Raw genomic sequence first — 27,963 nt, 5'->3', positions numbered from 1 at the left:
AGCCTCGCCGCGCCGGGCCGGGCCGGCCCCACCTCACCCCACCCAGGGCTCCCATTGGCCCCCGACGAAAGTCCGGCGAGCCTCCCGCCCGCTATATATGTACCTATATGCGGGTGGGTGTCCGTGGCCGCGGCCATGGCAGCCCGCAGCATCTTCCACCGCCGCCCCGCCCTCACCTGCGGCCGCGCAGCCCCCGCGCAGCGCCCGCTCGCCTCCGCCCTCGGCGCCCCGCGGGGCCGCGGGCACCCCCTGGCCGCGCTGCCCGGGCCCCCGCGCTGGCCGCTGATGGGCAGCCTGCCCGACGTCCTCTGGAAGGGGGGGCTCAAGCGGCAGCACGAGACGCTGGTGAGGCGGGCGGAGGGATGGGGATGCTGCGGCGGGTGGGGGGGTGACGACACGCACCGCCCCGCGCTCACCGGGGCGGGGGTCGGTCTCTTCTGCGCCCCCAGGCTGAGTACCACCGGAGGTTCGGCAAGATTTTCCGCATGAAGCTGGGGGCTTTCGACTCGGTGCACATCGCGGCCCCCTGCCTCCTGGAAGCCCTGTACCGCCGGGAGAGCGCCTGCCCCCAGCGCCTGGAGATCAAGCCCTGGAAAGCCTATCGGGACTATCGCGACGAGGGCTACGGGCTGCTGATCCTGTAAGCGGCACCCGCAGCACCCGGGCGGCCCCCGGGGAAGTGCGGGGAGGGCCGGTGGCTCCTTGGGAGGCGGGGGGGGAGCCGGTGCGGGCGAGGTTTCCGCGGTGCCCAGGGGATGCCGCGGGTCGGCTCCGCGGGGACCGGGCCCCCCTCCTCGGGCTTCGCTCCCGCGGGGGGGGCTGTGCCGGCCGATCTGTCCCCCCGGAGGCGGTCCCATCCCCCGGCCCCCGAGCAGCGGCTGCCGCATCAGTTCTGCGCCCGTCGGTGCGATGCAGGCGAGTTGGCGCTGCCGGGGATGCCTCGCTGCACATGCTGGGGGCTTGGGGCTTTTTTTTTTCTTCTTTCTTCTTTTAGCCTTTGTCTTTTCAACCCGCTATCTTTAACTCAATCTAGGGAAGGAAAGGACTGGCAGAGGGTCAGAAGTGCCTTTCAAAAGAAATTAATGAAGCCCAGCGAAGTTGCGAAACTGGATACCTCGATCAATGAGGTACTGCGCTCAGAGAAATTCTTTCTCTGTCCCCACTCCCCTGGAAACCCGGGAAATAAAAGCAGATCAAATGATCCAGTTTACTCGGACAGCTGTTGATCTGCTCTGCAGAGGTAAAAACAGGAGTTCATACTCTGAAGTCATTCAGGGAATAGTAAGTGCAAACTGGTTATTGGGGTCTGACCAAAAGTGAGACCACACAGAAACCTGCAGTTGAGATTGTCTGTCTCTGCGGAACAGTAAGATTATTCCACAATGATACGGCCTCCTGCAAACAGAGTTTCCGCTTACTTTTCTTGCGTTCAGTGTTTTTTGCCTTTACCCCTTCGTTCTTGTGTTCCTCCCATCAGGGAACACCTCCCTCTCTAACCTCTGTGTTCCTCACTGAGTTTGAGGAGCATCTGTGGTAAACAGCTTAATCCTCTTTATTGTGAAACTCTGGTATTATCCCAGCGTCAGACTGAAGCATTTCATCCCTGTGGAGGAAAGCTCAATTCGTCAAAGTACAAAAAAGTACTAGCATGAGAGTCATGTAAAATTCAAACTTTTATTAACACAGGGGGAAACTGAATCCTGTTCAAAGAAAAGGAGACAGAAGTGTCCCTCTCTTACATGAGATTGTTATCTATTTAAAAGACAGTTGAAATGCTAAATTACGCAGGATTTTTATTAGTTGATGTAATTTTATTCCTTTCTTTTCTCTTTCTTCTCTCCACCACCCAGGTCCTGGAGGACTTCATGCACAGGATAGATGATGTTTGTAACCACAGTGGACAACTGGAAGATGTCTATTCAGAATTCAACAAATGGTCATTTGAAAGTAAGTTGTTTTCTGCCTGAGAACGGTATGCATTTTGTACCTTTCATGGCATTTCAGTTAAAGTACGGTCAGTGATGACAGTGTAGGATGATTCTTTCCAAACTATCAGCTACAACATCATGGAAAGCGGGTTGCAGAAAACCCAGAGGACATGTGCAGAATTCATCAGCATCTATACAAACTCTTCAATTCTGTCAGATTATCTATGTGGCCTGTAAAAAAAAAAAAAACACCAAACATTAATAGTGACTTGTAAATCCAAAACCTGGGGGAATCACAGTACGTTTATGTAGAGTGGGATCAGATAGCACATGACCATTTTTGTCCATCTGATATTTGTTCATTATCAGCTGCACAAGATCAATTAAATGATCCAAGAACAGTGAATAAGTATTTATTGTAGACAAGGGTTGGAAAAATCCCATTTAAAATGTTTAGACTGAGAAGCACTGGAATAAGGTACCAAGACAGGAGCCTCCATGTTTAGAAATGCTTCAGAGTACAGCAAGGAACCATCTGCCAGGAATGACTGGGGCAGAAGAAACTGCATCAGCGGTTCCCAACAAGGAGGGATGGTCGGGTGTACTGCGTAACTGAACGAGCACTGCCAGAGCTGTCTGCTCTTGGCTGGCACATCGCAGCAATCTGCGTACTGAGTTCCTGAAAATATTTTTTTTTTCCACTGTCAGTGGTGACGGCTGCTTTTGGAAATAGGAAGTGACAGCTTTGGAAAAAAAAAAAAAAGAAAAAGAAGCAAGTGGAAAGAGGTGGAAGCTGGTGGAGTGTGGGATGCTGCCAGTGTTTGCAAGTGGTTTCTGGCTGTGGAAAGGGCTAAGAGACACTGGACTAGATGGCCTCTTCAGATCCTGCTTTCCTGCAAGTCAGTTCTCTTCAGTAGCTTACTTGCCAAATATGCCAGACCTGCTTGGCAGAATCTGCTGCTCGTGAGGGGATCAGTGGTGATTCTTATTTGTGAAGAAAGTGCTACTGTGAGGGCACCCTAGCTAGACATATTGCTGCTTGGGTCTGAGGCGAGCGTGCAGAAGGTGTTTTGAAGTGCTGTTCTCACAAGTGTGTATCATAGAACAGTGTCCATTTTACAGAAGGACAATCCAAGCCGTTCCTGGACAATGTGGTGGACACCACGCACCCTTTTGTTTATATCATTTAATGATTATATTGCTTAACAACAGGTATTTGCCTGGTGCTGTATGGAAAGAGGTTTGGTCTCCTACAGCAGGATGTAGAAGAAGAAAGTTTGAACTTCATCAAGGCTGTAAAAACGGTATGGAAGAGTGTTTACTGGGGCTGTAGTGATTTTCTACCCCTACTGCTAAGGAGAGGATACCATTTTAAATGGGTCACCTGAAAAAAGAAGCTCATGCTTCTGTGCTACATGTGTATTGGCAGCCTTGCACATCCAAGGCAGCACTAATACTGACCATCTGACTGTCATGCTGATGAAATGCCTAAATCTGTAGGGGAAAAATGCTGTATGGACATCAGGGTAATCCTGGAAACAGAGCTGTCAGGTTGGTTGGTTAACTTTCCCCTCCCTGAGACACCTGTTGTGCAACACTGCTCTTGGCTGGGTGGGACTCTTGGAGTTGTGTGGGATTATGCAAATACGCTGGATTTGGAGGTTAGTCATTCCTGCAAGCACACCTGCTGTGCATCTTGCTGCAACTTGGGCTCCGGTGATACATATCTGCCTAATTTTAGCCATGTGAAAGATAAGCATCTAGCCCAGCCTAGGTTTTTAGCTCCATCCGTTGTCAAGGGAGAGAGAGGCACTGCCAAAGGGTGGCGTGTCCCATTCTAAAACAGGTGCCTAAAATAGACAGGATGAATCACCCATTAGAGAAGCCTCCTGTCCTCCATGGGCTGTCCCTAATTTTTAGCCAGATACATCTAAGTAGGTTGAGACCCATCCTTTCTGTCCGGGATGGGAAATCTGCCGGAATCTTGACTTCCTGAAAATTGCCTCCTACTTTACGGTGTAATTTTGGTCACAGACTGCAAGTAGATACATCAAATAAAAATTTCAAAAACTCTTCCTCCACCACAGATGATGGCTACATTTGGAATGATGATGGTGACCCCCGTGGAACTTCACAAGGGTCTGAACACAAAAGTCTGGCAAGCGCATACTAAAGCGTGGGATGATATATTTAAAACAGGTTATTTATTTTTTTTAACACCGTTTCTCTCCTTTCCCTTCTGCTCTATTTCCTACTTGACAGAATTAACTTTTTTCATACTCGCTGCTGCCCTGTGCTACTGTTAATTGCTGCCTTCAGCAGAGATTGAGCCACCTTTGCTGCAGCTAACCATAAACCTATTCCAAGCATGGGACCACAGTTTTCTTATGACTAATACTTAGGTCTGGTTGTGGGGCAATACCCAGTCTCCAGGGAAGCCCCAGAAATGTGGGAGCCAGCAACATCATGAGGCCAGTTTAATCTGTCATAAAAGTAAATAGCTAGAAAGTGTATAAAAGGCAAAGTATAGGACTGAGAAAAGGGACTTCCCTCAAAGGGACCTCAAAGGGAGTTGTTTTCTTCAGAAACAAGAATTTCACATGCAATAAAAGTCCGTTTTCTAAAAGAAGAAATGATAGGTTTTCTGAGCAACCTGCAATATAGTTGTAAGTCTTAAAAATAGAAGCAGTTTAAATCATAAGGTACAGGTTGGCTTTTTGACAACATTTTCTGTCTATTTAAGATGACTTGTCTTGGCCTTCAAGGTTACAAAAATTACTCTAAATCCAGATATGAATTTAAGTTTATACTTTTCAATATTTTGACAGACAATGACAGTTATAGCTAAAGATTAAGGAAATTTTTGCACTTGGATGTTGCAATGCTCAGTGATATATTTCCTTAGATATTTGAGTACTTGATACTTCGGGAGTTTTGGTCATGCCAGCCGCAAATGCACTGATTTTATTTCTTCTTAGTTTATGGGTTTTGGAAAGACACACTAAACCAGTTTTGTTCAGAAAAAACAGTTTGACACCTTCACTTGACATGAATAGCTCTTTATTAGGAACTGTTCTTAACAACTGCGATATTCCTGAGTAAGGGTGGACAAAATCTAGTCCTCTGTATTTAAAAAAAAAGTAGAAATTTGTCATCTATTTTTGTCTTCCCACAGTAAATCAAAGCCTGAAATTTCCCCTCAGGGAGTCTGAGTACTAAGTCTCTCTGATTTTTATTTTTTTTTAACACCTTGATCCACTTTGAAAATCCAAGCTAATAAATTTTACACACTTGTATTTCTGTTTGCTAAATATTTCACTCACCACATCACTGATTTCCTTTCCTAATTTAAGAAAGCAGAATTCCTAATAGTTTGCGGGAGCTCTTTCTGTTCAGAAGTGGGTTTTGTGACTGAGTTCTTTGTTTGAAAAGTGAGAAAACCATTATTTATTCCGTATAATGCTCATTGCTTGAAAAACGAGCACAGCTTGCTATCCTTTTTCAAAATCCTGCATGTAAGACGTATTTTTGCTTTTATTTTTAAAGTATTTTTGGTGATTTTCCGTTTATTACCTCCCACTCCTCCCTCCTCAGCCAAGCACTCAATTGACTGTCGGCTGGAAAAACACTCTGCAAACCCTCAGGAGGATTTCCTCTGCGACATCTATTCTGGAGGACAACTTTCGAAGAAGGAGCTGTACGCTGCCATCGCTGAGCTCCAGATTGCTGGAGTTGAAACGGTAAACCTGACTTTCCAAGAGCTTGTTAAAATTAGCATCCTTCCAGCTCCCCACTTTCTTCCATAACCTAACCATCACAACATCTGAGAGTAAGCTAATCCTGGAGTTGCTTCGGTGGCCTAAGCAAGTGAATTTTTACCTGAAATCACTAGATTCTTTCTTCTGTTCATTACTCCTAGAGAACAACTGGGGTGGCTCATAATCCCTTGGGCTTACAAGATACCATAAGGCAGTGGCCAGCCGTAAATGTTGCTTTGTACTTTCAGTAGCGTCTTGTTTCTGTCACCACAGATGGAGGTCTTATGTTTCTTTTTGGTTTGTTTCAGACGGCCAATAGTTTACTGTGGGCTTTGTATAACATTTCACGCAATCCACATGTTCAGCAGAAGCTTTTCCGGGAAATACAGAGTGTTTTGGCTGCTAATGAAAGCCCAAGTGCTGAGAACTTGAAGAATATGCCTTACCTAAAAGCATGTCTGAAAGAATCCATGAGGTAAAATTCTCAAATAATTTGCAAAAAGCAAAATGATCACAACGTTTTTTACCAGCTGGTCTGTACTAGGGAGAAAGAATTTTCTAGTATAGATAATTTTGTTCACCTTGTTGTTTAGTGCAAACTATGATAGATATAGGAGAAAAAATGCTGGAAATTTAACCCATTTTGTTTCTTTCTCTGTAGATTAACACCATCGGTGCCCTTTACCACTCGCACCATCGACACAGAAATGGTTCTGGGAGATTATGTACTCCCCAAAGGGGTAAGTCAATTCATTCATCTTATTAGAATATTTTGTCGTTGATTAACTGTCCTATAAATCACTGAGGTTGGTCATATTTCAGTCTCAAAATGACTTTGCCAAACGATGGGTCCCAGGATAAGGAATGAGGAGTTCAGACCAAGAAGTCCCGTAAACTGAAAGCCATACCTGCCTGCACGGCTCTTGGATTAGACAGAAATATTTTGATGTGCTATTTCAAAAAATTCTTTTTAAGTTTCCAGTGGTTTTCTGAGGAAACTATGACCTTTTCTGTGTTTGAATTAATCTTCAGAGAATTACATGACATCTGAGGAAACTGCCTCGCCTTTACTGTTGCGTTATTTTTTGCCATTAACAAGCTGATTCATTTGGTAGCTCTAAGCCAATTTGTAACGAGACTCTCTCCGTGGCTTTGTTTATAGACCGTTCTAATGATAAATAGCCATGCCCTTGGTTGCAATGAAGAGTACTTTAATGGCTGGACTCAGTTTAAACCAGAGCGCTGGTTTCAGAAGAACTTAATAAACCCTTTTTCTCACGTTCCGTTTGGCATTGGGAAGAGGATGTGCATCGGGCGCCGCATAGCAGAGCTACAGCTTCACTTGGCCCTTTGCTGGGTAAATACTCTAAAATGGCATTCTGCACACTGTGTCTGGTTGTTCAACATTTAACCTAATCCAAAGGCCTAGAAGCTAAAGCATGCTAAAACTGAAATGTTTGTGTTTCAGCTCGTTCGCAAATACCAGATTGTAGCAACTGACAACAAGCCAGTAGAAACGCTCCATTCGGGAATACTGATTCCCAGCCGGGAGCTGCCCATTGCATTTCACAGACGAGAAGGTATGTGCGTAAGGTTCTCCTGAGTACGCGAGACTTTTCTTTGAACCTCAGTTAGAATTTTCATGGAACTATGAGTGTAAAAGAACAGATGTTTTCCTAAGCTTTATTCTCACAACGCGAGATTTATTAAATGCCATCACATTTCATTGCTTTTAACAGAAAATATTCTGTGTACTAAGAAGACAAATTTTGCAAGGCTTATGATTCTGAAGTTAGCTGTCTAGTTTTAAACTCCAAAGAAAGCATGTCTTCTGTACATGATGCAGATCAGAAATGGGGAAATCAAAATGAATGTATATACTGTTGGGAAAAATAATAGCCATTATTTCATTATAATAGAACTCCTCCAGTGCATTTCTAGAAGATATTTCCTGAAAAACAGCATTTACTTCTGAGCATCTATGTACAAGCTATAAAGAAAATGCCCTAATGAAGGAACATTACACCAGTGCGCTAGAGTTTAGATCAGAAAACTTGAGTTTAGGCAGAAGCACAAAGAAAAGCAATATCTATTTGAAAATAGTCAACTTATTATGCATTTTTGGTTCCAAAAAAAATGGATGTAAGATTTTTCTCTGCTTGCAAGATTTTTGTTAGCTTATTTGTATAAAAATCTAAGTTGTAAAAAAATGAGTCTTTGATCTAGAATTAAGTCTTCAAATTAGAAATCAAGTGACATTTAAATACTGTGGGAGATACTTTTTTGCTGGCTAATACCACATGAAAAAATCACCCAATACAATCTGAGTAAGGGTATTAACTCCATTAACTGAAGCTTGTTCAGTGCTATTTGCTTTCAAATAATCGATCACTATAAAGATTCTTTTTCTCTTTAATACAGCTTACAGAAAATAAATGACAATCCTACTGCTGCTTTCTCTGAAAAAATATACATCGACTGGGAAAGCCAAAGCCTATGGTAACAGTGGAGAAACTGCAACACGTGTCCCTTGAACTGTTGAGCCAGAGATAGTACCAAGAAAAGCTCCTGCACTGTTTTATTGGAAAAATGTTGTTAGTTAGTTCAGCTGTACTTAGCAATGTTAAAAGGAAAGAAAAATACCATGCATGTTCATATACCTATGGAAATACATTGATTTAGTGCAGCTGAGGGACTGTACAGGACAGAGCTTGATAACGAGCTGTGGAGTGTTGTGTATAGTTCTTGTCAGTGCACAGTGAAATTGCAGCCTCAAGCTGTTGGACAGGCTAGCTTGAAAAGAGCCGGGTTCCAGTTTGTGGGTATCAGATAGGACGCTGGGAGAACAACAGTCAGGACTGAAGTGGCCCTGTTAGCTCAGAGTTGAAGAGCTTTGAGGAGTCAGCTTAAAGGAGAAGAAACTCACTTATGAATTAAACTGAGAAGTAAGATGGCAGTCTGTAATAAGGCTAACAAAAGGGCTTAAAAATTAGGATAATTAAAGAAGTATACTTTCCCTAATATTACTCACTTCCTTAATAAAAGGGAAATAAGGAGCAAGGTATATGACAGGATTTATTCCTCATGCCTGCACAGTACTTTGAACAGTTGCAGCACTGTGCCTGCCACATACTCTGCTCATGCCCATAGTGTGTTTCATGCCTCCGACTCCCACACAAGCCATTTTATCACGCCTTTCTTGTAAAACCTTAGTGGCCTTTTGTTGCATGAAAGGCCTTATCTGTAAATGGAATCACTGGAATCCTATGGGTTCTGCCACTATTAAATGATGATTATCCTAACAGGATAGTTACTTCATCAGATGAGTAATATAAAGCATATGTTTCAGAGAACCATGGGAAATAAGGATCCTAAACATTTCAAAGAGGTCTATTTCTTGTGGAGAGTTCGATACCTGTATCTAAAGGTTAAAGTTGTCACTGCCCTGCGTGTAATGCTGTCTGTTATCTACTATGGTCACTAGCGTATTTTTCCCATGATGCAGTTTCAAGTACAGGTTTTTATATATAACCATGAATGGTTATTTTTATTTTTTTACATCCTGAAAAAAATTCTTAGAGTTTGATGGTCTGTTTCCTGCAGGGTTTTTTTGTTTGTTTTCCTCTGCTGTTATATTCAGACGTGTAAATATAGCCATATGACGATGTGTAAAGCGATTTGTGCATTATCTAAATCTTTCTAGTCAATTTGGTAATAGTCAATTTTGTAATAAAATAAAGATTTCTATTTTTTTTTTCTACAAATAGTTTTCCATAGTTTGTTATAAAGTCTTTGTAGCTTTGCGGAAATCTTGTCTTTCATGAGAACTTCTTGCAAAAAAACTGCTGTGGTACTTTCATCCTTCTGCTTAATATTCTCAATGGGCTTGAACTTGAAGTTCTACAAAATCAAGTTACTTTAATTCAACACTGAAAAAATTCTGCTTTATGATACCCCCAAGCTGCTTAACTGTATGCTGTAACCACACTGTAGCTGGGAAACGGCCTGCAAAGGCCAGCTCCTGCGGGAGGGCGTAGCGGGCACTGCCTGGCACAGGACCAGCCCGGGGAGGTGGATCCTGGGTTAGCAAGTGCAGGGGAGTTAAGCCCTGCAGCACAGAGCTTTGATGCCAGACTCCTTTTGTGCCATTAATCTTCTTGCCATTCCTTCAATCCAGGCTAGCCCTAGTATTCAGGAATGTGTTAAATCCATGCCTACAGTCCTTTTCCCTCTGTATAATCCTATCAGACCTCAGTGAATACAAGCTTTCTGCATCCATAGCACTGTCTGAACATGTTCCTCGCCAGCACGCACAGTATTGAGGTCTCCGGGAAGGGGATTGTTACATTTCTCTGCTATTATGACATGATAAAATCAATATAAAGTTTTGAGGAAAGATGAACATAGTCTGAAGCCTTGCAGAATCAAAAGAAATGATGTATGTAAAAAAAAGCCATTCACCCAGCACTGTGACTGACAGCCTGATGGTTACACAAAGAGCAAATTTGACAGTTATCAAAACCACCCTGTCTTTGCCAAGTGAAGGCTGCCTCCGGCTGAGTGAACGATGGTGTAAGAAAAAGCATACAGCACTATGTGAGAATGTCGCTTTTCTGAAAATCACATTGCAGTCTGTACTTTGGAGTGACTGTGGTTTGTGCTGCTGAACCTACTCTGACAGCTGGGAGCATTGGGTCCTGGAGCCCGGGGAAGGTGGGCTGGGAGACCGCCAGTGCTCACCCGATCTCCAGGGAGCTTTGGCTGCTCGTGCTAAGGTGCAAGACTGTATGGGGAGATCTACCCAAGCTGCTACAACAACAACATACACTAAGTCTCTTCTTATAGTGTTATAAACTACTACTACTCCATTAGAGCCAATGGAGTTGTGCCCATATGAAAGACGTGTTAACAGAAAGTCAGGGCTATTGTTCAATTCCAGGCGTATCACATTGCTCTCAAATTTTCCAACGATTTAACTTAAAGACAACCCAAGAGAAGGTGTGTTATCTAGTTGAACTGACCTTGACAGCCTAGTTATCATCTATTTCAAAATCCTTTATTGCTTCTGCATAGCAAATCATAGGTTCATGCTTACTGGACTGCTTATTTTTTTTCACCATTTAAATTTAGTGGACTCAAAGATCTATACAAGTGTTGCTCTGAGTAAGGGTTCTATACAAGCTCTATACAAGCTGAGGAACAAGTGTGTGCTGTCTTCTGGATTTCTAAAAGTACAATAACCACTGACCTGGAAAATTTATTCCGGAAGCTTTGTAGATTTTCAAGTTCCTGAAGTTTTCAAAGAACTTCATTAATCTGCTATCTTAAAGTTGATGTCCAAAGCAATTTACCTAGCAAATAGGTAATTATCAAACTACACAGATAATGAATGACCAAGGCAGACTTTCACATTAAGAAACCCATATGGCTTTCTTTTTCTCATATTTCAGAAGTATGAAAACCAGTACGATGCTGCTGAGATAAATAAATGTCTATGAAACCTTTCAGCTGTGGTCAGCTGGATAAACTCAGTTCAGTTCTTTGCTTCTTTGAAATGATTTGCTCATTCAGAATTACTTATTAAAAAGACAATGACAACACTACTTTCCTGTTATTGTTTCATGCAGTTGCTCTTCAGAGGAAGATAGCTAGATCATAAAATGAATGGAATTAATTGGCCTCCACATTAACTTTCTCATCAAGGAAGTGCCTGAGGGTCACCCATCCAAAAGGAAGCTAATTCTCTTCAGACTTTAGGCATGTTAGTGGGAGTGATATAGACAAAGCTGGAGCCAACTAATCTGTGCTTTTTTATGAATAAAGAATGCCAGTTTTCAGGACTGACAATCTGGCGTTTTTCATGTATGTTCCGTTCATTAGGAGCTGGCTGTTACACACTATGCTCTGAGTCAGCCTCTGCTTACACCTCTCAGTGCTGTGATTAGATGACAGATAATGTGTTCTAGTTTGTCTTCTTCCATACTGAGAAGGATCTTTGTTCACAACAACTAGAGGTAGAATACATATATGTGTCATTTCTGACTTTGATGGGGAAAAATAACCCAAGCTCTGAAAAATTAATTCTGCAAAATGTTCATAGCTAAAGTTCATTTCAGAACAAATTTTAGGAGAACAGCTCAGCACGTGCTTAAGTTTAATTATGTGAAACATCGTCTTGACCTCAGTGGGACTGCATGGGTATGTGTGGGGGTTTTAATGCATTATCACCCTTTATAAAATGAGAAAGTTTAACAATTTCCAGCATGTCATTTGTGGCACGTGTATTCAAAATTTATGTGAGGGTTGTAGCTTTAGAAGAAAAAGCTGCCTTTTTACTTCAGATGATTGAAACAAAGGGCCTATTGAGATTGAAACTACAAGTAGTCTCATTAATCTCTTACCCTGGATGTGTGTGTTATTCTGATAACTTGTGGATTGATATACTGCTGTGTGGGTGGCTGCATTCAAATTTGTTGTCTCCTTCCAGGCATGGCTTCGGAAGAAGTATGAATATTGTATTACAAAACTGAACATTATGCTTATTCACGTATGTTTATTTGTGGATATTTCTGAGTTTTAACTTTCAAGAGAGTAAAAACCAGAGATGCTAAATTGTTTTGTCACAGAAACAGCAGATATCCTGACCTTTCTGGTGATACTGCCGACTCTCTGCTGTCTTGTGCTGTAGCCAGGGCTGCAATCCCACAGCCTTAAATCCCTTTCACACACCAAGGTATAAACCAGGAATATATTTATTGACACTGAGAAATGTAAACTAACATGAAACTGGTGTCAGCCACTACAGAATCAGTACAATCCTTTGGGCAGAGACATGTAACCGGTATGGATGGAGACCACACTTGGAATCTGTTTGAATGTTACAGTGCACTTTTTTCAAGACAGCCCAACTCTCCGTGTGAAAATTACTGCTCACCTATTTCTTGTCTCTTTATCCAGAAGAGCATTAACACCTCATGCAATACCTACGTGGACCCTATCTTCTATATTCCTATAGTCTTCTTTGCTAGTAGAAGAAGGACTACATTGACTTTCAACTCTTGTCCATAGTTTGTGTCTCAGCTGTATGATCAGTAGCCTGTGGCTTTGGAGCAGCATAAAAAGATAAACTTAAGCTACAGTATTTGGATCCAGAAGGAGTTTTAGAAATCTTTATATTGTGGAGTTTGGATGGAGCTGAACACTTATGGAGCAATCCTCCTCCTGACAAGGAAAGCAAGAATGAGAGTTCTTTATGAGACAAAATATTTTTCTCCAAGGGACAATGTCAAAACAAGTGTGGAATGGAATGTGTTTTATAATCAGGGTAAATTATACTTTGCTTTCTTGGGCATGTTCCTCTGGACAAGTTCAAACTCTTTGCCTCTAATTGTTAAGTGTGTTGAATGAACCCCAGGCACCGCGTGTCAGGGGAGAAGGGAGGGCAGAAGAGGCAGCTGCTGGCAGGGAGCACAACAGGGCAATAAAGGGGAATTCTGAGTACGAGACTTACTCCTTGGTCTTCCCAAATTGGTATGCACATTCGTGATACTTTACCCTCCGCTATCAACTTGGGTGCCCAGAAACTTGATAGCAAACCAAACAAATCACATCTGATTCATCCTGCTATTGAACTGTGTTCCACATAAAAACAGGAGATAGGAGAGAAGCAGCGGAATGGTGCAGGCCTTGTTTGCCTTGAACTGAAGGGTATCTACACTGTCAGATGGGCTTCCAGCAGCATGGAGTTGGCTTAAACTAAAGAAAGGAAAAATGTTCTCTAAATTTAACAGAAATAGTGGAAGGAAGTCTTTGAAAAACCCATACCTCAGGCAGTATGGGTCGCACTTATCTAGACTTTCAAGTTCCCACAAAAAAGCCCTTATTGTTATCTCAGTTATACCAACGGGAATTGCAAAGAGTTTTGCAGATGAGGTCAACTTAGTTCAGGGCAAAGGTACCCACATATTTGATCAGGGGTCAGCCAAGAGCCAGCTCGATCCGTGGGCAAAAGCCATCCTCAGTCCTCAATCTGGGAGCTGCTTTGGTGGCTTTGCAGGAACATTCAGCCACCGGCTGCAGATACCAAACACACTCACTGTGTTGAGGGTGCAAGATGATTCATAGAAATAAACTGACTGTCCTACAAGAAAGCACAGGAGAAGGCCTCAGCTAGATTCCAAATTTTAATAATTTTAAACGTGACCTGCAGAGCGTAAGTAGAATAAGGAAGACTTTGGGAGCAATATTTGGGGCAAGAAGACATGAAGATAGTTGGGTTCACACAAATCTTTCGCTCAGTTCAGGAGATACCAAGTTTTGGTACTCCAATAAAATCCTGTCTTCCCTCTGGCTGTCTTTGAAAATCAGAGCAATAGAAAAGAAAAGCTTTAAATATACATCGCTCCTTGTGATACACACACATTCAGTATCTCATTTCAATGCCAGCGAAAAGCTTCAATGCACACTCCACTCAAAAATAAACCAAACACCAGAAAAAACCCCAACCAAACCTAACAAAGAGAACACAACAGGAGGTATCTTGTATGCAGTCACTGAAAACACTAATATGAATTTCTCAAGTAATTGGACACTCTGGACATATTATTAAATTCTTATTGGGAGCTTCCACTGTAGCTTCTCCCTTTTAATAAGTGTACAAGAGGTTGGAAAGCCACAGAAAGGTGTTTGTAATCATCAAAGACGAAGTCCCAGAGCATCTTGGATATTCTATGTGATGGAAGAAGGTTGTGCAGCTTGCAGAATTGTGAAATCTTTAAAAAACTACAAAGAAGTCAAAATTAACTTTAAAAAAAAACCACTTCACATACTTGAATTGCTTATGATATCTGATCCACAGCAATGCACCTTTACTATATCAAACAGCACACTAATTCTGGGTGTTAACTGTAACTTCTAGCTTTGAAAAAAATTGAAGTTTTTCTGCTTTAAAATTAAATTGAAACCAATACTCTGTTTAAATAAGTTTAGAGGATGAAACAGAAGTGTATTTTCTCATAATAGTGTTTCACTGATAACATTTTTCAAAAATCACAGTGAATGAAACCCTTCTCTATGTGTATATAAAAAATTCAAAAGCCTACAATGAAGCATGGATAACATTTCTAAAAATACTTCGTAAAAACTCAGGATATTTTCTAAGCAAGGCTAGGAAACAAATAAAACTTTTTATGAGTTTCAGCTAAAAAAGTTCACTTCTACATTTTAACACAAATTATTCATCAGTAAATGAGGAAGACACTATTTGTGAGGTGATAAGTAAAGGAATTGGGGTGTGTTTGGTTTTAGTAGGGGAGGTGTACAACAGTGTCTGACATTTAGCTTTGAAGGACAAAGACAAATCATTGGAGGAACAGAAATCCGTTACATGATGCAAAATAATGCTGGGTTGTCATCAAGGATGCTATAAAAGCTACATTTTGGCACAGGTCAAAACTATACCTCACTGAAGAGAAGCCTTAGCATAAATATTGGATTTTTATGAAGAAAAAGATAAAGACTAAGAAATACTAAGAATACTAAAAGACTAAGAATAACTGTATTATTTTTTCTCACCAAATCCGAGAAAAGCGGGGAATTGAAAGATATGTTGCTGAAGACATATGATGGGAATTTGGCTCTATAAGATATCAGGTATTTGCTTTCCCTAAAAAAATTTAACATTTCAAAGTTCACATCTAAGTGCTTTCTCTTGAAAGGACTGATAAAAAGTGCAGACTGAGGGAAACATTTTCAGTGAAATGAAATATTGCTTTATCAGCTTTATTGAATCCAGAGCCAGTGCTGCATCTTTGTGGAGGTTTCTGCTGAACCTGCCTGCCTATTAAATACCTATTTATATGCAGATTGAAAAAGACTTTTCAGGGAGAGAAAGTGTGGTAGAGTTACAAGAAGAATGCAGGCATTTAATTGTAAGGATTTTTATTTTTTTCAGGCCTCTCTATAAATGATGCTTTGATTGTTGATTTAGACATCTGGGGCTTCAATGACATTAACGAGCTGCCAATGAGAGTTAAACTCTGCAGCCTCTTCCCAAAATGGAAAGGACTTGTCCGCAGAAGCCATTTGCACCAATTCAAAAGGATAGATATGGTAGGTCTGTGAATTTTTTTAGGTGTGGTTAGCTAGTGTGCAATAAAATCCCTGTAGATAGTGCACCCCAAGGGAACTTCGTGGGTTCACAGACTAATTATGGGCTGTTGTCCTCCACCCCTCCCATGACCGTGTATCCTGATCTCTCTCAACCATGAGACTTTGATCCAGACAAAAACTTTTTTTGCAGGGTTGGTTTTAGTAGGATCAGAGAGCTGTTATGACTCACGTCTTGGCTACAAAATTGCTGGAGTCAACAGCAGGAAAGTGGCATGAACACATATCTGGGGGATGAGACCGCGGAGCTGGAAAGGGCAAGACCACTCTTTCTGAGCTGCAGCATAGCTTTATGTTGGTCAAAGGAACCATGTAGCTGTACCTGCAGTTGCACAGATCGACCTACGGAGTGATTCCCAAGATACTCTTAAGAGAAATACAGGTGCTGAATGATTTAATTCGAGACGCAGACCCTCAGGTTCTTAAATATTTGGGTGAAATTAAGCCACCTAAATCCAGGAGGATTCTTTTTTCTTTTTTCTAAATACCAAAGTTACACTTTGGATATGCAAGGACCTCTCAGTAACTCTCCTTCTGTTTTGAACAAATCGGAAAAGAAGAACTATTTGAAAAAGATGTCCTTGCTGCTGAACCATGGCAAAACAAAATTCCAGCAAAGGGGCACACTCAGAGGGAAGTCTGGCAACTAGTGCATGGGAAGATGTGCTTGAGGACATTTTCCAGGAAGCAGGGTAGCTTCAAATACAGTTGATTCATAACTCTTGCAAAGTTTTTCTTGCCCAAAGGCAGAATTGAAAGAGAAACCAGAGCAGCTCATTGCTTGAGGAATCAAAGAGTTAGCTGTGAGCCAACAGCGTGCAGATATTCACCATTCACTGCAGGGAGGGGGAAGTTTTATTTATGTGTAGATACAAATGAATAGAATAATTATTTTAAAATAGCATGTTATACTATCTGCAGGTGGAGATGTTCGAGGAGGCATATGGCTGATGCCAAATATTTGATCTGTGCTTTGATCCAACAACAGGGTTCTGGCAGGTGCCCTTAGGAAAACAAAGCACACATTTTTCTACATATTCAAGAGCCCCTCGGGAAGCCACTGTTTCCTCCGAGCCCTTCTTGGGTTGTGATTGGCACCCAGTGTGCTTCACTGGAAAAGGCAACAGATTTTTGAGGACATGAAGAGTATTGTGCTATATATAGAAGTCAATGGCATCCAGAGAAAAACAATAGAAGGAGCAACTGGCAGTTCTGGGGAAGATCAGAGCTCCTGAGCAAATAAACAAAGGTATGAATTCTGCGTAATGGAAACAACATGCTCATAAGAGAAGTTAAAGTGGAGGGTGTGCAGACAGATCACACAGCAGTCACTAACACGCCTGTCTCAACAGACAGAGATCGGGTACGGGAATGATGGGGATTATGAAAGGAAATGGATATTGTGTTTGGCTGCCTGAGCCAGCAGCCCGAGCCCTGCGCTCCCGCGGCTCCCCATCGCCCAGCAGCCGCACGGCTGCGGCCAGGATGCCCTGGGAAGGGAGACGGGTGCAGGACCTGCAGGGCACGAACACGCAGGGACAGCTGAACTGCTGAGAAACGTGCTTGCACAGTCAGAACAAAATGCACTATTCAAAGCATGAACATCTGCTCTCTTCCCTAACGGTCTCACGGGATGCTCAAGATTTTACAACAAAGTGGCCGTGCAGCCCTGCGAAGCCACGTGCCTGACGCTGGCCACGCTCACAGTCCGCCGCTTCTTATTCTTCCTTCTGGAGGGACGTTGTACTTCTGTGCGATGTGTGTTGAAGCTGGCAGCTCTGTGTCTTTACGCCTTGCTGGTGCCTTTTGTTGCAGCTGAAGGAGGATGGGAACCAGATTTGCTACTTTTCTGGACAATCTTGACATTTCAAATCCTTTTGTGTTGGGAAAATGGAATGAAATTAAATGGAAATGAATTTTTTAGCAAAATCAAGTTTTGGACATAGAAAATACATCTGAGTGATCGCAATATTTTGTTTTGAGAAAAGGAATCTTTTAGAAAACTTGAACTGTTTTTAAAAGATAGCAGGGCTGTTCAAAGAAACTATGCCAGGACAAAGATTTTTCCTTGCAGTCAAGCTCCTAACTGGTAGCTTTCAACATTATCATGTCAACAACTCTTCATTTTCATTTTGAAAGAGCATTTCATGAAAGATGCCTTTATCTCATGGCGTGTTTTGAATTTAAGAAAGTAGCTCCATCTTCAAACATCTTCAGGCACAGCATAATCAAGTACAATTCAGCAACATTAAATTGTGTGAAAACCTCAAAGTCACTCTGGGCAGAAAGTGTCCCAGAAACTCTTGAGTCTGTTTTTAAAACACAACCTTTCCCCAAAAGACTTTTAAATCTCTGTGAGCTATATGGTAAATACTCCTTTACTCCTTGGTTAATGTTTGCAGCATGAATGATAGCCACCTAAAATTTTGCAGATGCTGATTAAACTGTTGATATTCTGTGTGTGAAAAGACATTACACACCTCCACAGCGTGTTCTTGGCGTACTTTGTGCCTTCTGCACCAAGCTTCCAATTGACTGGACAGACAACCTGCCCCACGAAACCCTTCTCTATTCATACAGTTGAGAAGACTCTAGTGAAACACAGTCTATGATCAGACTTGTGCAGGGCTTCACACAAACACTGTTTGAGTTAGCAGGAAAAAAAACATTCATTGACCTGAGTAAGGGTATTCATCACAAAATTTTATACTGGACTTCTGTCAAAGGTTGCACCTTTTTTTGGTGTGTGGATAACACTTAAGTCTTTAGAAATATGCAACCATTGCTCCCTTTCCTACATGCTCTTGTCTTAGCATGTGCGCACAGAAACAACTGGATTATTTTCAGTTGCTAGTCCAGAGCTAGAGCTTTGTTTATATGATGCCTGGCACGGAGGACCACACTTTAATTAGTCAGTGTCATTCATGGGAGAAACCTGTCCTCTGAACCATTTCCAACAGTTTGGGCATGACTTTACAATATTCTTAGCTTGCATAGAAATCATAAATATCATATTACTAGTGACTTAAAACAGGCAGTTATTTTAAAAGCCCAGGTAACAGCATTTGACTCAGAGTTAATTCTATACTTATTTAAATCTGGCAGACTCTGTCTCCTTTGATTCCTCTTGGAATACTGTCCTCTCACTTCCTGATGCACCTTTCCAGATTCATCTTGTGCAATTGGATAGAAATTGAGGATGCATGATTTCTCACCCTTGGTGCTTATCTCAGCCCGTCAGACGCCTTTCTCCTTTGATCCTGGATAGTCCCCACATGTGTGTTTCACCTAACTACCCACTTTCCAGCATTTCCCAGGCTGTTTGCTCAGTCTGTGCCTTATATTCCTTGAGACAAGCTGAGCAAAACCAGACAGGGCAACAAAGATAATATATTCTGCCCATGTCCATGACTGGACTGTCAAATTACGGTCAGAAGGTTTGTTTTAGCACAGTTATTGCCCCAGCAAGCCTGCGTAGAGAGTGACTGCAAAAGAATAGGAACTTGTTGCCATTGATGAATGAAACCCAGTAGCTGAGATGCAAAAAAAAACCAAAGAAAAAGGGAGTGTGCCACACAGCATCTCTTTTGATCTTTTTCAAGGAGAGGAAAAGTTTACAGAATGTGTCTAGACAAAGTGATGATTCATAATCTCTGCAATGTCTTGCAGCTGCTGGGGGGAGACAGGGTACAGCCAGCATGACTCCTTTCCTCTTGGCCCTTTCTGCTTTTTGCTTTTGTCACTGTTTCTTCGTGTGGACAGACATGGAGGAAAATTAGTCAGGAGTATGTTTGGAGGGATCTGGAGCAGCTCTTACGCCAAATGTTTGTGTTGTTCAGCACATCCCAGAAACAGGATTTGACTGCTACACTGTTAATCCCTGAAAGTTCAGATAATAGTGAATCAGTTGGATGAAAACTATTACTAATGTAGCCTGTTTCTCAATAGATGTGGGTCCCACGGTTGGCTGAATTTTAACAGAAGAGAGGCATGACTCCACGTGTAAGTATTGCCACTGAGATGAAATACCTTGGGATGGCCTACAATGAATAAACACAGAAGGTGCTGTAGTGGCATTAATTATTGGGTGAAAGTCTGACTATCACACATTCTTATTTACAGGAGATAAGGGCTGCTGACTGGAAAGCCAAAGACCGGTGCATCTCAGCTGCATGGAGAAGTCATGAGACTTTATACTGTGTTTTCAATGTATTTTTAATTTTGAGCTTATCACAATGTTGCTAGTGATACAGGTGGTAGCTCCTTTACAATTCCCATGTGACAAGGCTGGGTTGAATGAGCTGGGGTGGTGTTCGTTTCCTCTCCAGCAAAAAATCCCACATCTCTTAAGTTTTCTTCACAAAACTGGTTTGACTTGTGCTAAATGTTTTCCTAAAATAACCTGTAACACTACTTAGTGTCACTTGCTGAATTCTTTTGTCCTAAGAGGCTTATTTCAAAACTCTTATACAAAGTGAGTCAACCTCAGAGTCAACTGTGAAGGAAGACCTGAAGGAAGATACATCTGGCAATGCCACATCTAAAACATTTTCTGCAGCTGCTTTGAGGTCCAGCTGGAGGAATAATTTCCCTCATGTCAACAATTTACTAGTTGTGCTTTGGCTCGAGAGTTTTATGGCAATTTCTCTTTCATTCATCTGATGTTGTTTCCCCTGTGCTGATGATAAACAGTTCTCCAGACATGGAGAACACCCTTTTGGTTAGACTTTATATACTGCAGTGTTCAATCCTGTCTGTCTTGAATGCTGAAAATACTTGACAACTTGCTTGGTAAGTTGGGAAGTGTCCAGGAAATGTAGGTTTAAGCCCTAAGTGGAATATCTTCTGGAGCTGGTAGGTTCTCAGCTACATCAGCACATGCCAAACTAGGGATTACGGCAGTCACAGGATTAATACTGACAGCTTTGTAACATTGAAACTGAAATATACTATTTTTTTTTCCTTTTTTTAGAATTTACTTAACTGTTGATTTGTATTCATTTTGACTATAGTTAATATAATATATTAAAAAAGCCTTGAATTTAAGTTTAACGCGTAAGATGAAAAGTAGAAAAAACCTTTGCTGTATATTAATTTGGAAATACTACCAAAAGAGAGATTACATATAAAGCAGATGATGTTCACCTGCTTTCTTTAACAAAATGTTTATTCTATAGCTGCGGAGGAACTAGCAAGTGAGTATCAGGGATCAGTGCCTCTGGAGCTCACAGAGTTAGTATAGTACATGGTTTTCAATGAAAAAAATTAAAGTTTTATCAGGATTGGACTTTTGTGTGCCTATTTTTGGCATCTTTCACTTGAAAAATGCACTGGCTGAACTTGCACTCCTAACCTCTTGATGGTGTTTTACTATTAATAGTAAAAGGGTTTTAATAAGTAACCAGCCTCACAGTGCATGATAATAGATTCCCACTTTCTTTCAGTCTTCTTCTGTGAACTTAATGACTTGATATCCACTTAAAAAACAATAGAGGGCTCTGCCAGGATGCCCAAGCAAGAAGGAGCAGGTGCCTGCAGAGCTGCCGGCGGCACCGTGGTGGCTCGGCTCCCTGTGTGTGGGAGCACGGCCCGGGCTGGCTGCTCCTGGGGTGCCAAAATTCCCCCTGGCTGGTAACCAAGCAGCCACAGCCTGAATGAGTAACTGGGGCCAAATGGCCACAAGCCTCCTGCCTCAGCCCGCCTGTCGGTGTAGGAGAGGAGCAGCGCGGGGCTGTCGGGACCATGTCTCCCAACGATGCAGGGACAGGCAGCAGATGCAGGCTCACAAGTCTCAGCTGTACATTTCTCCCAGACTCCCTAATATTGGCATGTTAGGAGCTTGTCTGAATCTGAAAAGCAGGGAAGAGTTATGAGTTAAGAGGAAATTAAGGATCCAGATCATTTTAAGATGCCTTGTTGCACAAAGATAATGCAGGTCATGTGCGTAAACCAGAAATGCCGCCACGGGTTAGGGTGCAGCAGGTGGGACTCTGTGTCAGTGTGCAGGTAAGCAGTGTATTGTAGCTGTTTGACCTCAGAAGAAAAGAGGAAAACCAGCAGGAAAACCAGGCCAGGAAAGCTGCATTTATTTCAGAGCAATATATGACACTCTCATGTCTAATGATATTTTTACTTGAAAGGTTAAGTGAGAAACAGAAATGGAGTGTTTGCTGTGCTGTTCCAAGAATAATATTTGAACTAATCCAGCAACTTTGATCATCTGACTACACATTATGTTTATTTGCAAAAAAAGTTAACATTTTTCTAGGTGCATGTGGATTTCCCCTCCTTTTGATCTCTCTACACCCTCAGTTCTCCTGTAAGGTTAGAGGGATTAATCCATATTTATATTCACATAAGAAATAAAGTATCCTTTGTTTTCAAATTTTCCAAACTGGACAGGATTAAGACACAAATAATAAAAATGCACAGAATAACTGGTTGCTCTTCCCTGCTTCCACAAGTTAAACATTCCTTCTCTTGGGGACTCTCCGAGCAAGATTTCCACCAGCTCTTATCAGTTCAGAGCACACAAATAACCATTCTGTGGGTAAAGGTGAAAAGGCTCTTACAGCCAGAGTAGTGTGAGCACAAGGTTTGGAGTGGCTGTGTCTCGGGGCCAGGCTGGAGCCAGAATGAATTGGCTGACAGTGTAGTAAATGCATGTAGATGACGCCTTTCCTTTGCTAGCTCCTATGAATTCCTCCAGCTCTGATCAGTTAAGCAGGAGTCGATGTAGCCCTCATCCAGAGGACTGATGGACAGCCCCTGCCTGTTCTGAGCCAGCCCAGAGGACCCCAACTTTCAGTGGGAAAGTCAGTGCAAGTTAGTTATTAGTGGTGTGTGAAAAAAGGAATGTAGCTACGTGCTGTTCTTTGAAAAGTGTTTTTCAGCCATTTTCTCTGTTTTCCACCTACAGTTTAGTTGATGGTTTATTATTAAAGAAAACTGATCAAGGACAAGGAAATGCATGTGGTCATTGTCACTAGCTCCAGCAGGAGGAGGTTTGAGTTACTATATTTGCTCCACAAGATTCTTTGCATTAACTTTGATTTCAAGCTTACGTCTCCATTAATTGTATACCTCCACCTTACGACAACACACAATATCCCAGATGTGCAATATTACTTTCCTGGTTTTGATGGTAAAAGGGATACAGCTGGCTGTGCTGCAAATTATAATTTTCAGTTTCTAGATAGACATCATTAAAGTTCCATTAGCCTTTACCTCAAGGGTCTTGCTCTAGAAGAGAGACTGTCATTAATTTTGCATGTTAATGACTTGTTTTTTTCAGCTAGAACTGCCAGTAAGGACAGTTGTGGACATCTTGTCCAGTGAGGCTTGAGTCAACACCACCTTCTTATTACACAGAAGATACTGAAAATATTCAGAGTCTAACTGGCAATAAAGACATGAAAGTCTTTATAGCCACTGTTTTTCCACTGCCATGCCAATGTTTTGAGAACTGTTAAAAAAAATTATCTCCCACAACCATTTCTTCCTGAATTGCCTACAATTTCACTGAGAATTTTCTGCTAGAACTGGTTCTGTGTCAAACTTCTTTTTCTTTCACTCTCTCTCTCACCCGAAGCAGAAGCATCCTAGATCCCACATCCTAAACCCTGAGCCTGGTTTTGCATTTTCAGTTATTCTCCCCACCACCCATTCTGTCTACATGGTGCACAAAGTCTTCCAAGTCCAGGTTTGATGCAGCCAACAAAAGCATTGGGTAGTCAGTGGTGTGGAAAAGTCTAGCTGGGGTTTTCTTTCATTTTCTTAGGCAATCTGTTAGAAAAAAAGCTCAACGATCAACTAATAGGAACTTGTTGCAAAAGTTTGTACCTCCTTCTTATCAGCAATGAACTGCATGATCTGAATGGAATATATTCGTCTCAGAGAATGGATTAGTGAGCTTGCTGGGATTATCTAGCTTGCTTATGAGTAAGAGCACTGCCCTTGCTTTCAGCAATCGTTGATCTAAAGGAAAACGGTTTGCTTCTCATCCTTTATCTTTTTTTAGACACTATTAAGGGCAGAAAAAAACCATTGGCATTTGGGGCCTCAGAAACCTGTGCTAGTTCCTTCGTAGTGTTACAGCCCATTTTACCAGCTGGGCAGCCCATAAAGCTGTAAAATTAACCAGCTGCTGCAGAAAGCACACAAAGAATTATTTTTTTTTTTATAAAGACGTGGTTTTCCTAAACAAACAATGTTTTCAGCAGAATTCTTTTTTGTAATCAGTCTCAGTCTTTAGGTATGCAACTCAGCCTACAACTTGCAGGCAGTATCTAGACCATCGAGACAATGAAGAGACTACTCAGCCCAGTTTTGGAAACGCCTTTTCTTGGGGCCAATTTGTGAACACACAGGGAGCAAATTGCAGCTAGGCTCGATTGCATGGGCAGCAGCAACAGCCCTGTCCTGGCTGCTGCCTCCTCAAGCCTTTTCCCAGCATGTCCTTAAGAATTTGCTGAGCAAATTAATGGCACATGCATGGCAAATCCAGTGCTTCCAGGAAAGCATCGAGTTTTGGGAAAACACAAAATATAGTCATGTTATGCATGCACAGCAAACCTAGCTCACACTGGGTCTACTATGTGCGTGCAGAACAAACATACAGCACGAATCCCTTACACGATAATGAAAGGCCAAAGAGTGCAGCCTATCCCAACGGTGGCATGAGTACGTGACCCACTCTGCCCTGCCGGAAAATACGGGCATTAGTGCTTGAGATAAAAAACTCCCCTGTATTTTTCCTGTGAGATTTAATACCACTTGTCAGCTAAATGAAAACCTTTACATTTTTCATTTTTTTTTCCTTTTAATTGGAAATTTGGAGAAGAATATATATAATAGAGCTTTTTTCCCCTGAAAGTGGCCCCAAACTGTGTAAACTTTCAGGTTAAGTGCTCAATTAAAAGGTCAAATTATCCAAATAGAAAACTGAAGTGTCAGGAAATAATTGTTTACTGGACTCCGTTACCTGAAGAGTTCATTGCACACTGACCTCGTTTAAATATTATACAAACTAGTGGTACGTGTGGTACTTCCTACCAGTTATTTATAACTCTTATAAATCCGGTGTTAGGTAAATACCAAGGTCACTCTTCGGAAGTGTTTAAATATGAAATTGCAGGATTCACAAATACAATAAAAATGCTCTTAGAATTCCCAACCAATTTTTTTCTAGAAAAAAATGTAGTCCCTGTCTCTCACCAGCAGAACAAAGACTTACATATATATCACATGATATTTAAGCCATTACTAATACTTGCTAAAGAATTCTCATTTTATGAGCCACCCCCAGGTCTCAGCTCTGTGCCTATAATTTTCCTATGTTGTATCTGTTATGACTCAATGTTTCAAGCTCATTCTTTGCTTTTGACCAAAAACTCAGCTTCTATTTATACCATCTCTACCTCTGGCAAATCATCAGAGACAGTGACATAAGGTAATTATATCTACTCTAATCCCTGCTCAGCACCACCTTGAAAATTAATTCAATTCAATACTTCATAACCAACCAAGTTCTTACTTTGTAGTTGCTGTTGAAAAAAAAAAAAGTACTAGGAAACCTTTCAGTGTCTAGTTGCAGCATCCAATACCCTTTTGGCTATGCCCAGAAAAAGCTATTATAGCTCATTTTCAGATATAAAGAAGGAAATATACTTGAAGGTATTCCACTGAATAAAAGCTTCTCCAATGGAACTAGGAGTTCTTGTTGGCTACTTCTAAACTGTAGGGCAGTACTGGTGACTACATTTAACTGGAACATCCTATAGCTGCTTTTTGTACCATAGCCCAGGGAAATCAGCAGCAGGGTGAAGAGGGCTGTGCAAAGTTCTCATCCTGGCAGGGACCTGGGACGCACTTGTACATCTAAGCTGGGGGCCGTTCTTCAATTTGAGCACAAATCTGAGTGCCACGGTTGTGCACACCATCACCTGCAAAACACAACAGTATTTCTATAATGCTTTTGTTATTAATCTTCATGCACATTAAAGGTGGTTTCCAAAGCTTACTAAAATTGGTGAGTTCCTTTCTGTTGGATTTGAACATGCTTAGATGAGGCCTGAAATGATTCTGCCTTTTGCACTCAGCAACCCTGATGGTGCCAAGTGGTACATAGATCCCCTTTCTCTTCTCACTTGTGCGTCCCCTCTGGCTGAAGTCACATGATAACTGCAAAAACATTAACCACTATGACCTCTTTAAACCCAACCCACTATCAGCAGCAGGAAGGCCATAGCCTCGTGTTTTGTGGGAGATGTGGTCTATTCTGATAAGGGCTATCTAATCACTTCACAGAGTTGAAAAGAGATAGCAGGGACAAAAAAAACACCCTGCCAAATATATATTGCTTCTCTTTCTTTTAGAAATCTTGGGCACTGTAAGCACACATCATCTAAATACAATGATAAAAAGGCTCGTGAGTCATCGGTTGGATTTGTTGTGAGACCTGAGTGAGTTAGCACTGACATATGAGTCACATTAAATCATTAACCCCACCTGAAAATGTCAGCATGGACTCTATGACCCAGGGAACAAATTTAACAACACAAAAACTTGATGTGGAAAAAGCTAACTTTAGAATGAGTCTAATTCAGACCAACATAGCCAGTCGTGTGGCTTGAGAGACAGCCTGAGTCATGCCATGGCTTACCCAGAGTGGGGCAGTGGCTGGACAAGACAGGGAGGTAGAGGCATCTTCAGAAGGTTTCTCATGCCTAAATTGGACTTTTTGTTCAAAATGAGAACTAAGGAATGAAGCTAAAATAGGAAATAGTTTGTCTGCCCAATGAGTTGATCATACCAGCTGGTGCATTCCTGTGCTGTCCAGTCTACGCTAAAGAGAGAAATTTGATGGTCAGTTAAAGAAATGTTTAAGTTACTCCTAATTAGCCAAGTGTCAAAGAAAAATCTTAGCTTCTCCTGGATTTTGGTTGTATTTCTTTACTTAAAAGACAATTAAAATGATAACATGCTGTGGGAAGCACCTGATTTTTTTTAACGATGCATGAGTATGTCCTTGACCTGATGATACCTACATAATATTTTCACAGCTGTGCCTTATGGTTTTACTACAGATTCTAAAACCAGACCTGGCCATGAGTATGTCATGACAAAACCAGCTATCTTACAGCCAAACTCACCATTCAGTCACCACAGTTTGCCTATTTTAATAACACAAGGGAAACAGTGTGCATTGTAGCAGCGTGAAGAAAAAACAGAGCGCTTAAAAAGATGAGTCTTTTTCAGGGTTGGCAATTAAACAGTAGAAATGCCACTTCCATTTTGAGTTGTACAAACACGCACATACATGTGCAATTAATCAGACAAGTTTGTCCTTGGTTGAAGGCAGAGAACAGACAGAAAATTCCCTTTCAGGAGGGAGGAAGTGGCTGGAAGTACCCATGAAGTGTTACAAGGCACGAGACTGCACAAGGTCACCCCATTTTGAGACACAGAAATGTTCAGAAACTTAAAAATGAAGTGGATTACCTCATGACACCTTGCTGTCAGTGAGGAAAAGGCAAGGCAGGGGATGGCTTGTTTTCTGGCAATGGAAGTTGCAGGACACAGATGCCAGGAACAGTTGTGTAGAGGATGTCCTGAACCTCAGCCCCTTGCTGACACTCGAATTTGAGGACAGATTAGGCAAACTCAGTTTCAGATTACCCAATACCAGTTGCCAAATGAGTTGAAATCTCATGGCAAGGTGACCTCTGCCAAATTTCCAGACAGTCGAAATCTGTGTTTCCAATAATCCTAGGTCTGACATTTCAGATGGCCTTTAGCTTGGTGTCAAGGACAGCATATGGTTGAAAGGGGGTGTCTGTTGAGGAAATTATGCAAATCATACTGTTTGGAAAAAATCTGTTGGTTTTAACAGGACTTCACTTGAGGCACTCAATTCTTTCTAATCCAGAATTCATAAACTAACTGCAAAACTATTATGCAAAATTAAACACAGTGGACAGCTATGAATCAGACCAAACACGTTTGGAAAGACAAACTTCCAAAGTCATACTAGCAGGATGAGTTGAGGAGGCCATAAATCAACATGTTCAGATTGTAATCATTGTAATGTCCTCCGGGAACTTGATTAA

The 27,963-nt window shown here is 41.7% G+C and overlaps 1 protein-coding gene across 2 annotated transcripts; it reads left to right on the top strand.

Annotated features, from left to right (window-relative positions):
* Positions 1 to 135: 135 nt before the first annotated feature.
* On the top strand, positions 136 to 9,357 carry CYP24A1 (cytochrome P450 family 24 subfamily A member 1). 2 transcript variants are annotated; one of them, XM_075438606.1, is made up of 12 exons: positions 136 to 345; positions 450 to 640; positions 1,034 to 1,127; positions 1,851 to 1,947; positions 3,141 to 3,232; positions 4,016 to 4,127; positions 5,523 to 5,668; positions 5,995 to 6,161; positions 6,348 to 6,426; positions 6,849 to 7,043; positions 7,155 to 7,266; positions 8,108 to 9,357. In XM_075438606.1, the coding sequence occupies exons 1-12, from the start codon at positions 136 to 138 to the stop codon at positions 8,119 to 8,121; spliced, it is 1,509 nt and encodes a 502-aa protein (XP_075294721.1). In that variant the 3' UTR covers positions 8,122 to 9,357. The 2 variants fall into 2 exon arrangements, with proteins under 2 accessions (XP_075294721.1, XP_075294720.1); XM_075438605.1 differs by lacking the exon at positions 136 to 345 and having other exon boundaries at positions 457 to 640.
* The last annotated feature ends 18,606 nt before the right edge of the window (positions 9,358 to 27,963 follow it).

This window comes from Opisthocomus hoazin, chromosome 18 (genome assembly GCF_030867145.1).
Source record: "Opisthocomus hoazin isolate bOpiHoa1 chromosome 18, bOpiHoa1.hap1, whole genome shotgun sequence".
Lineage (NCBI taxonomy): Eukaryota > Metazoa > Chordata > Aves > Opisthocomiformes > Opisthocomidae > Opisthocomus > Opisthocomus hoazin.
Note: the sequence above shows the minus strand (reverse complement) of the source record. Positions and strands in the feature narration are given on the sequence as shown.

What these genes read in the sequence shown, in the direction of transcription:
- CYP24A1 (XM_075438606.1), top strand. Translation starts at nt 136, where the DNA reads ATGGCAGCCCGCAGCATCTTCCACCGCCGCCCCGCCCTCACCTGCGGC. An exon ending in AGCGGCAGCACGAGACGCTG is followed by an intron (nt 346 to 449) that starts GTGAGGCGGGCG and finishes CTGCGCCCCCAG; the next exon opens with GCTGAGTACCACCGGAGGTT. An exon ending in CAACAAATGGTCATTTGAAA is followed by an intron (nt 1,948 to 3,140) that starts GTAAGTTGTTTT and finishes GCTTAACAACAG; the next exon opens with GTATTTGCCTGGTGCTGTAT.